Source organism: Passer montanus, unplaced genomic scaffold, assembly GCF_014805655.1.
Source record: "Passer montanus isolate IOZ18808 unplaced genomic scaffold, ASM1480565v1 scaffold5, whole genome shotgun sequence".
NCBI classification, from domain to species: domain Eukaryota; kingdom Metazoa; phylum Chordata; class Aves; order Passeriformes; family Passeridae; genus Passer; species Passer montanus.
The window spans coordinates 17,177,237-17,187,414 of NW_024369929.1; the positions used below are offsets into that span (position 1 = coordinate 17,177,237).

A 10,178-nucleotide genomic window follows, 5' to 3' on the forward strand; every position below is an offset into this window, starting at 1 on the left:
GCTGGATCCGATCCCGGCCGCGTTTGGCCGCGCTGATTTCCGGGTTTATCTGGGAACCTTTTTCCCTTGGGCGAGCCGGGGTTCATTCGCTCCCAGATCCCGGGAATTGCCGCCTCTGGGATCATCCCCGGGGCTGTTCCCGGCCGGATCGTGCCTCTGGAAGAGCCGCGCCCGCCCGGCCGGGAATTCCATGCGGGCAGTGTTTGCTCCCGGCTGAGTAATCCCGGGATTTGGAGGCAGCGCTGGGAAACGCCGCGTCCAGCGGGGCTGCGAGCGGCGCCGTGAGTCCCTGGGAACCCCGGCATTCCCGCTGATCCCGCTGATCCCGGGGCTCGGCTCCCGGGGAGCGAGGGAATGGGATGGGAATGGGAATGGGAATGGGATGGGGATGGGAATGGGGATGGGAATGGGGAAAGTGCCGGGGCAGCGGGAGCATGCCCGGCCCTCCCGGCGCGGCGATCGCGGAATTCCCGGGAAGTTTCTCTCGGGAGCGGGATGGGGTCTGGGATCCCCGGTCCCGCGGGAAGGACGGGGGCAGCGGCGGCTTTTTGGGATGGGAAAGCTGCGGGTCCCGGCGGATCCCGGCGAATTCCAGCGGCAACAACAACAACAACAACAACAACTGCCACAAAGCCGGCGTTGTCCCGCCGGGAGCGGTCCTGGCACGGCCCGCGCCGCTCCCGGAGTTTTCCAGCGCCCGGGGAAGCGCGGCCGGGGCTGCTCGGGAATTCCCGAATATTCCCGGCCCGTGGAAAAGCCGCTGGAACGCGGGATGAGCCAGGGTGTGCCAGGGAGAGCCGTGCCAGGGGGTGGGATGTGCCATGGGGAAGGATATTCCATAGGGAAGGATGTGCCGTGGGGAGGGATGAGAAGGAAAGGAAAGGAAAGGAAAGGAAAGGAAAGGAAAGGAAAGGAAAGGAGCCATGGGGGTTGTGCCGTGGGCAGAGGACGGTGACAAGGTGACACGGCCGGGCGGGTGGCAGTGCTGCCAGGTGGGGACATCGGTGCCAGGTGGGGACATTCCCCAGGGCAGCCTGGGGAGGGAGAGGAGGAGGAGGAGGAGGAAGAAGAGAAGGAGGAGGAGGAGGAAATTAAGGAGGAGGAGGAAGAAGAGAAGGAGGAAGAAGAGAAGGAGGAGGAGGAGGAAATTAAGGAGAAAGAGGAAGAAGAGAAGGAGGAGGAGGAGGAGGAAGAGGAGCTGTTGCAGCCGCCTGAGCGGAGCCGCAGCGCTGGCAGAGGTGACTCACAGGGGTCACAGCCCCCATCCCATCCCATTCCCATTCCCATTCCCATTCCCATTCCCATTCCCATTCCCATTCCCGGCTGGGAAGAGCCCGAGCAGGAGCAGGGGGAGGAGGAGGAGGAGCAGGAGGAAGCAGCCCCGGCCCGGCCCGGCCCGGCCCCGGTGACTCACTGCCCTCCCTGCCCGCACTGCCTCCCAAACCGCAAATTCCTGCCTGAGGCCGGGCCTGGAGCCTCCTCCTGCTTCCCACAGGGAACGGGAACAGGGAATAGGGAACAGGGAACGGGAATAGGAACAGGGAACAAGGAATTGGGAATGGGAATAGGGAACAGGGAATAGGAACAGGGAATAGGGGCAGGGAACAGGGAATGGGGAACAAGGACAGGGAATAGGGGCAGGGAACTGGAAACAGGGAACAGGGAACAGGGAAGGGATCCCTGCGCAGGAATGGCTGGGCTGGGATGGATCCAGGTGCTCCCAGCTCGGGGATCCCATCCAGGGGCTCTGGGCACAGCGGGATCCTGCACCTGGGAGGAGCCTCTGGAAAAGCCCAAGCCTTTGGAATGGCTCGTGCCTCTGGAAGGGCTCGTTCCTTTGCCCTCCGAGAATCCCAGAATCCCAGAATTACAGGTTGGAAGGGCCCTCAAAACTCATCTCATTCCAGCCCCGGCCATGAATAGATTCCAGCCTGGCCTTGGGCATTCCAGGGATCCAGGGGCAGCCATGGCTTCTCTGGGAATTCCATCCCTGCCCCTCCCACCCTCCCAGGCAGGAATTCCTAATCCCAATCTCCCATCCATCCCTGCCCTCTGGCAGTGGGAGCCATTCCCTGCATCCTGTCCCTCTCCAGCTCTCCTGGAGCCCCTGCAGGCCCTGGAAGGGTCTGAGCTTTCCCTGGAGCCTTCTCTGGATTCAGGTGCTGTTTCCACCGTGGAAAACCGCAGGAATTCTGTGGGAGCCGGGACTGCAGACTCTGTGGAGCTTTGAGGCAGCACCTCGGTGCTTCCAGAGCCCTGGGAAGCCCCAGATTCCCATTCCCATTCCCCCATTCCCCCATTCCCGTCTAATCGTTAACCGGGGGCGTTCCCAGCGGGGTTTTGTTGGTTCATTGCTCTCCTGCCTCATTAATTTTTCCCTCCCTCTCCAGCCGTTCCTGGCGTTCCAGGGCTTTTCCTGGAGCTGCCTCCCACCGGAGCTGGCAGAGGTAGGGCTGGGATGGAATCCAGGGACTCCAGGGCTGGCAAAGGGGTTTTTTGGGAATGGCTGCGTGGCACAGCCAAGGGCTGGGTCCCGCTGGGAAGTTGGGGTGGCTGGAGCAGCTGGAATGGCAGCCCAGGATGCTGCAGAGGCTCCGGGAGCTCTGGGATTCTGGGAACCCAGAACCTTGGATCCCTCTGGATCCTGCTGGGATCGAGCTGAGGCAGCACCCGGAGCAGGAGCTCCCTTCCCGCTTTTCCTGCTCCGGGAAGGAGGGAAGGAAGGATCATGGATTTCTCCCTTGGTTTCCCAGAGCGGAGGCGGCGCTGCCGACGCCAGGATCGGGTAAGAGCCGGAGCCGGGATGTTCCATGGGAGAGGGGATCCAGCTGGGATCCCGTGTCCCTCTGCTTCCCGAGGGACCGTCCTGCATCCCGGGATCTCGGTGTGATCCCGAGGTGGTCCCACATCCCTCTGGGAAGCGGGATCAGCCTTCTCCCGCTGCTCCCTTGGGATCCCAGCACCCCTCAGGGCACGGATGCTCCCCATCCCGCTGGGATCCAATTCCCTGTGGGATTTGGGATTTGGGACTGGGCCCTGTGCCTCATCCCAGGGATTCCCATTCCCTCCAGGCCGTCCTGATCCCGGGATCCTCGCGGGAGCAGCGCCGTTCCCGCGGGATGCGGCTTTGAGGAGCTGTCCTGTGGAAGCTGAGCTGGGAAATCCCGGGATCCGGAGCTGGCCATGCCGAGCCCCACGGCCCGGCTGCTCCGCGCCCACCAGGTGCCCGAGGTCAGTGGGAATTCCATCCCTGATCCGGGAATCAGCAGGGTTTGGGATGTGACACACGGGAACAGCGGCAGGGTCACCCCAAGGGGGCACAGCTGTGTCCCAGCTCCGGAATTGGGGGTGCTCCCCTATCCTTTCCCATTTCCCATTTCCTGTTCCCATTCCTGTTCCCATTCCCGTTCCCATTCCCATTCCCCTATCCTTTCCCATTTCCCATTTCCTGTTCCCATTCCTGTTCCCATTCCCGTTCCCATTCCCATTCCCCTATCCTTTCCCATTTCCTGTTTCCCATTCCCATTTCCCATTCCCCATTCCCGTTCCTGTTCCCATCCCCATCCCTATCCCCATCCCCATTCCCATCCCTAATTCCAATTCCCATTACTCCCATTCCTGACCCTGTGCCTGTTCCCATCCTCATTCCCATTATTCCCATCCCCATTTCCATTATTCTCATCCTCATTCCCATTCCCTATTCCCATTCCCATTCCCATTCCCTTCCCCATTCCCATTATTCCCATTCCCATTATTCCCATTATCTCCATTATCCCCATTCCCATTCTTCCCATTATTCCCATTCCCATTCTCATTATTCCCATCCCCATCTTCATTCCCATTATTCCCATTATCCCCATTCCCATTCTTCCCATTCTTCCCATTATTCCCATCACTCCCATCCTTCCCATTCTTCCCATCATTCCCATTATTCCCATTATCACCATTCCCATTATTCCCATTCTTCCCATTATTCCCATCATTCCCATCATCCCCATTATCCCCACTTTCCCCATTATCCCCATTTTCCCCATCATTCCCATTATCCCCATTATTCCCGTTATCCCCGTTATTCCCATCCCCGTCCCCGTTCCCAGAGTTACCGGGAGCCGGGAATTCTCTCCGGGTACCGCCCGCCCCGCAGCTCGGCCTGCGAGTGCCTGCTCAGCCTCTTCGGGATGAACAACGAGACCCTCAACATCTGGACACACCTGGTGCCCGCCGGGTGAGCGCCACGGCCCTGCCACACCTGGGGGGGCCCCTAACACCTGGGCACAGCTGGGCACATCTGGGGTTACCCTCAAGACACACCTGGGCACAGCTGGGCACAGCTGGAGATACCCCTTAACACCTGGGCATGCCTGTGGGTGTCCCTCAACATCTGGGCACATCTGGTGGGTGTCCCCTTAACACCTGGGCACGCCTGGGGGTGCGTTCAGCCCTTGGGAACACCTGGGGATGCCCTCAAGGCACATCTGGGCACACCTGGGGGGGTCCCCTCAGCCCCTGGGCACACCTGGTGGGTAACCCTTAACGCCTGGGCGCACCTGGGCACACCTGGGGGCTCCCCTTAACATCTGGGCACACCTGGGCACACCTGGGGTTGTCCTCAGCCCTTGGGAACGCCTGGGGGGGTCCCCTCAACACCTGGACACACCTGGTGGGTGTCCCTCAACATCGGGGCACATCGGGTGGGTAACCCTCAGCCCCTGGGCACACCTGGACACCCCTGGACACCCCTGGGCACACCCGGGCACACCTGGGGATGCCCTCAAGACATAGCTGGGCACACCTGGGGGATGGGATTTCGGGAATGCCTGGGGGTTTATGGGACTTGGGGAATGCCAGGGGGTTTGTGGGATTTGGGAGTTCCAGGGGGGTTTATGGTATTTGGGGAATGCCAGGGGGGTTGCAGGATTTGGGGAGTGCTGGGGGATTGATGGGATTTGGGGAATGCCTGGGGGTTTGGGGGTTCCAAGGGGATTGATGGGATTTGAGGATTACTGGGGAATGGATTGGATTTGGGGAATTCCGGGGGGTTTATGGGATTTGGGGAATGCTGTGGGGTTTGTGGGATTTGTGAGTTGCAGGGGGGTTTATGGGATTTGGGGAATGCTGTGGGGTTTGTGGGATTTGAGGGATGCTGGGGGGATTGATGGGATTTGGGAGTTCCGGGGACATTGATGGGATTTGAGGATTACTGGGGGAATGGTTGGGATTTGGGAATTCCAGGGGGTTTATGGGATTTGGGGAATTGATGGGATTTTGGGAATTTGGGTGCTCAGGAGGAGGTGGGAGAACCTGGGTTTATGGGATTTCCGGAATTTAGACTGGATCTGGGCACAGGATGAGCCTGGCTTTATGGAATTTTGGGCATTTAGCCAAGATTTATGGGATTTTGGAAATTTGGGAGCACAGTAGGAGCTGGGATAGCCCAGATTTCAGGAATTCAGGAACTTAGCCCAGATTTATGAGATTTCAGGAATTTGGTAGGTCGGGAGAAGCTGGGTTAGGTCAGATTTACAGGATTTTGGGAATTTAGCCTGGATTTGTGGGATGCCACATCCAGAGGGGAAGTTTGGGGGGAATTCCTGTTCTACCTTTTCCTCATCCCTGCACTCCAGAGCTCGGGAATGGCCTGGAGCAGCTCTGGCCACAAATAATTCGGGACAGATGTGGCTGGGTGGGATTTGGGATAGCGGGAATGAGGAAAAATCCCGGATTTTACCCAAGCGGAGGAGCCTCACTGGGAGCACACGGCAATTCCAGGATATTCCCACAGCCCTCCAGTCCCTCTGGAATGCTGCCTGCTCCAGAGATTCCCGGCCCTTCCCGATGTCCCAACCCGGAGCTCAGAGCTGAGCCCAGGAGGAGGAGGAATTCCAGGGGAATTCCAGGGAATTCCGGGATTGGGAGCTGAGGGCCCCGCTGTGCTTCCAGGCTCGGCGCTGGCGTATTCCGCCTACGTCTTCCCGCTGGAATGGGTTGGGAGCACATTCCATGATTTCTACGTCCCCGTGGCCGTGCTCAACTCCGTGCTCAGCACTGGCCTGTCCTGCTATTCCAGGTGGGATCCAGCGGCACCGGGAATTCGGGATCAGGGCTTTGCTCACAGGCTGGCCCAGCCGGGAGCTGGGGAAGGGGAAAGAGGGAATTTTTCCGTTGGGAAATGAGGAGAATTCGATGATGAAAATGTGGAGTAATGGGAGGAGCTTGGATTTTTGGGAAGTTCCAAAGGGGATTTATGGAATCCTGGAATGGTTTGGATTGGGAGGGAACTTGGAGATGGTTCAGGTCTGCTATCCCAGGTTCCCAGAGAAGCTGTGGAATTCCCTGTGTATCCCCTGTGGAATTCCCGGTGTATCCCCTGTGGAATTCCCTGCATATCCCATGTGGAATTCCCGGTGTTTCCCTGTGTATCCCCTGTGGAATTCCCTGCGTATCCCCTGTGGAATTCCCGGTGTTTCCCATGTGGAATTCCCGGTGTTTCCCTGTGTATCCCATGTGGAATTCCCGGTGTTGCTCCACGTATCCCATGTGGAATTCCCGGTGTTTCCCTGCATATCCCATGTGGAATTCCCGGTGTTTCCCTGTGTATCCCCTGTGGAATTCCCGGTGTTTCCCAGGTTTCTGGAGGCGGAGCGGCCCCGCCTGAGCAAAGCCTTCCGAACTTTGGCCTTCGTGTATCCCTACATTTTCGACAGCATCCCAGTTTTCTACAGGGTGCGTATCCCACAGAATCCTGGGAAATTTCAGCTGCCTCAGCCTGGAATTCTTTGGGAAAACGGGCCCAGCTTGGGGTTTGAAAGGCAAACAAACTCCGGCAGGAAAAGGCCTTGGGATATTTTTTCCTGCTCCGACTGCTGGCGGATTCCTCTCACTTCAAAGGGATGGAAAATTCCTGCCTTGGGAAGCTGGGAGGGGCCTTTTCCAGGGATTAAAGTGGAGCAGGGTGGGAATTTGGGCCGGCAGGAGTGGAGGTGATGGGTGTGGGGAGCTGGGAATGGCTCCTTGGGACTGATGGATCAATCCTGCTTTTTTCCTGGGAAGCAGGGTTGGAGTGGGGCTGAGGGGAGTGGGGAACTGGGAATGGCTCCTTTGGGATGGATGATGGATGGATGGATGGATGGATGGATGGATGATGGATGGATGAGAGATGGACCCATGGATGGAATCATGAATGGATGGAACCATGGATGGATGGATGGATGGATGATGGATGGATGGATGGATGGATGGATGGATTCACGGATGGAACCATGGATGGATGGATGGAGGGAGGGAAGGATGGAACCACGGATGGACCGATGGATGGATCCATGGATGGGTGATGCTCCATGATTTGGAGTGATTCCCCACTGGATGGATGACATATGGTGGAGGGATGCCCCAGAAGAGGGATGGATGCATGGATGGATGGATGGATGATGGATGGATGGATGGATGGATGGATTCACAGATAGATGGATGGATTGAAGGATTCATGGATGAATGGAGGGATGGATGGATGGATGGATGGATGGAACCATGGATGGATTCATGGATGCGTGGATGGATGGAGGGATGGATCACTCCCGTTTCTGCCGGCAGCTGTCCCGGAGCGCGGCCGGGAGCTGCTCCGAAGGCTCGCTCCCGCTGCATTCCCGGCACAGCCTCTGCGCCCTCCTGACCTTCCTGAGCTTCACCTCCCACCTGCCCGAGCGCCTGGCGCCGGGGAGCTTCGACTTCATCGGTGAGCGTTGCCGGGAATGCTGGGAGTAAACCCCGGGAATGCTGGGAATGAACACTGGGAATGCTGGGAATAAACCCCAGGAATGCTGGGAATAAACCCCGGGAATGCTGGGAATGAACACTGGGAATGCTGGGAATGAACCCTAGGAATGCTGGGAATAAACGCCAGGAATCCAGGGAATAAACCCGGGGAACGAACCCCGGGAATCCAGGGAATAAACCCCAGGAATGCTGGGAGTGAACCCCAGGGAATCCAGGGAATGACCCCAGGGGAATTCTAGGAATAACCCCATGGGATCCCAGGAATGAACCCAGGGAATGCTGGGAATAAACCCCATAGAATCCCGGGAATAAATTCCTTGGAGCCGCAGACATTGAGAATAGGAATTACAAAGAGGATAAAACCTGAGGGATCAGGAATTTGTGGGATAAATATTCCATGGATGCCAGGTGAAGCGGGCTGAGTGTAATTCAGTCCTGGAATCCTGGAATTCTGGGATGTTTGGATGGGCCGGGACACCTCCCACTATCCCAGAGCGCTCCAAGCCCCCAGAGCATTCTGGGAACGTGGAACCCACCTGGCCCAGCTGAACACCCCTGGAATTTCCATGGAATTTCCATGGAATTCTCGGAATTTTCTGTCACAGGGCACAGCCACCAGGTTTTCCACATCTGCGGGATCCTGGGAACGCTCTTCCAGCTGGAAGCCATCTCCATGGACATGGCGGAGCGGCGGGGCCGCCTCCCGCTGCCCTCTTCCCTGGAAACCTTCGGATCCCTGGGAATGGGGGCGGCCGCCAGCCTGGCCATCCTCGGGGTCTGCTTCCGCAGCCTCCGCCCGGAGCCTCCTTCCCGGGAAAAATCCCACTAGAATCAGGGATCGCCTTGGCTTGCCGGGAGCAGTCCCGTTCCAGAGGTGTCCATGGGGGAATTGGGTCGCCTGGAAATATTTCTTTGGGAATTTTCCAAGGGAAAACTGCAGCGGTTTTATCCATGGATGGCTGGGAAACGCTTCCCATCCTGTTGTTATCCACAGGGAAAATGCCGAATAATCAGGATTTGATCCCTGAAAAGGGAGGGAAGGGCTCCTGCTTCCCAAAGGATCCGGGATCCCTTGGGTCTGCCTTTGGGAGAAATCCAGGGAATGTTTGCATCTCCAGCTGGGAGATTCCTGGTGAAGCCAGGCACTCCCTGATTCTCGTTTTCCCCTTGGATATTCCTTTGGAATTCCGAGCCTTGCACTCAGCCCAAGTGCCTGGAGAGGTGGGATGGAGCGACTGGAGTTTCCCTCCCAGTTTAATTCCCACTGGTTTTACTCTTTATCTGGGAAAAGGGATTCCAGGAGAGCCCCAGTGGGATGTTCCTGCAGGAAAGCTCTGCCAGGGCCTCACTCCGGGAAATCCGGAGAAGTTCAGTGCTGTGGGAATTCCGAGTTTCCATGGGGGGGATGGAATTAAGGAATTGCATCCTGGATCCTGGGACTGGGGGTGGGGGAGGAAGAGCACACCCCAGCCTCGTGGGATTTGGGATCCTTTAGGAAAAGGTTTTGAATGTTTTGGGATTGGGATCCGCGGGGAGACGCCAGGAGAAAAGCAGGATTTGGGACAGCTCAAGGGTTAAAAGCGCCCTGGAATTTTAAAGAATTCCCAGAATTTTCCCTCTGCTGTTCCTTGTTTTCCTTCCCTGCTGCTCCTGGATTTTGCAGGAAGAGCCTGGAGCTCCAGGCTTTTCCAGGATCCAGGAATTCCTCTTGGATTTCCCTGTGGGAACACAGCAGACATTTTTTCTTTGGGAATATTTGCCTGGATAATCCCACGGGTCTTCCATTAATTTCCTTTAATTGCCTTTGCTGAGGTCTGACTGCTGCACTTTGGGAGCTGCTGGAATTTGGGATATCCCAATAAAATCTGGGATGAACGGGTTAAATACGGGATAAATCAATGCTTGGGAATGCTGAGCGGGATTTTCAGGATATTTATAAGCATTGGAATTGGTTTTCCAACGGTTTTATTAAGTTAATATAAATCACTGATTTTATTCTGCTTAATAATAAAAATATTCCTGGGAAAATGAATTCTTTTGGAGATCATTGCTGATAATTCCAGAGTTTATTTACTTTGGGAGCTGCCGTGACCGGGGAGGAATCCGGCTGGGATTGGAGAGCCTGGAAAAACATCGGGAGTCATCCCAGAATTATTCCAGGTCCATCAGCTTTGGAACTGAAATCCTCCCGTCCTCTCCAGTGCCGGAATTTCAGGAAAACTGCATTCCAAAGGGGATGGAATGCCAGGATTCCACGGGATCCTCTGGCTGAACCCGTGGAATGGGTGATGCTGGATCTTGGAGCGGCACAGGGAGAGGATTTTTCCACCTTTTTACCAAAAATCTCTGGATTTTCCTCAATTCCCTTCCCAGGAGAAATGAAAACTCTGTGTCCAGTTGTTCCA

The 10,178-nt window shown here is 56.8% G+C and overlaps 1 protein-coding gene across 1 annotated transcript; it reads left to right on the plus strand.

Moving 5' to 3' along the window:
- Window positions 1–23: 23 nt before the first annotated feature.
- On the plus strand, window positions 24–9,805 carry PAQR5 (progestin and adipoQ receptor family member 5). The gene is made up of 10 exons (XM_039723031.1): window positions 24–281; window positions 2,391–2,447; window positions 2,754–2,785; window positions 3,072–3,231; window positions 4,098–4,225; window positions 4,614–4,660; window positions 5,710–6,067; window positions 6,627–6,723; window positions 7,591–7,732; window positions 8,379–9,805. Exons 4-10 carry the CDS (start codon window positions 3,184–3,186, stop codon window positions 8,600–8,602), a joined length of 1,044 nt encoding a protein of 347 aa, XP_039578965.1. The 5' UTR covers window positions 24–281; window positions 2,391–2,447; window positions 2,754–2,785; window positions 3,072–3,183; the 3' UTR covers window positions 8,603–9,805.
- Window positions 9,806–10,178: the final 373 nt, after the last annotated feature.

Coding starts and splice junctions, on each gene's coding strand:
- PAQR5 (XM_039723031.1), top strand. CDS start 3,184: ATGCCGAGCCCCACGGCCCGGCTGCTCCGCGCCCACCAGGTGCCCGAG. Junction 4,226..4,613: donor ACACACCTGGTGCCCGCCGG/GTGAGCGCCACG, acceptor GGTTGTCCTCAG/CCCTTGGGAACGCCTGGGGG. Junction 6,068..6,626: donor GGCCTGTCCTGCTATTCCAG/GTGGGATCCAGC, acceptor GGTGTTTCCCAG/GTTTCTGGAGGCGGAGCGGC.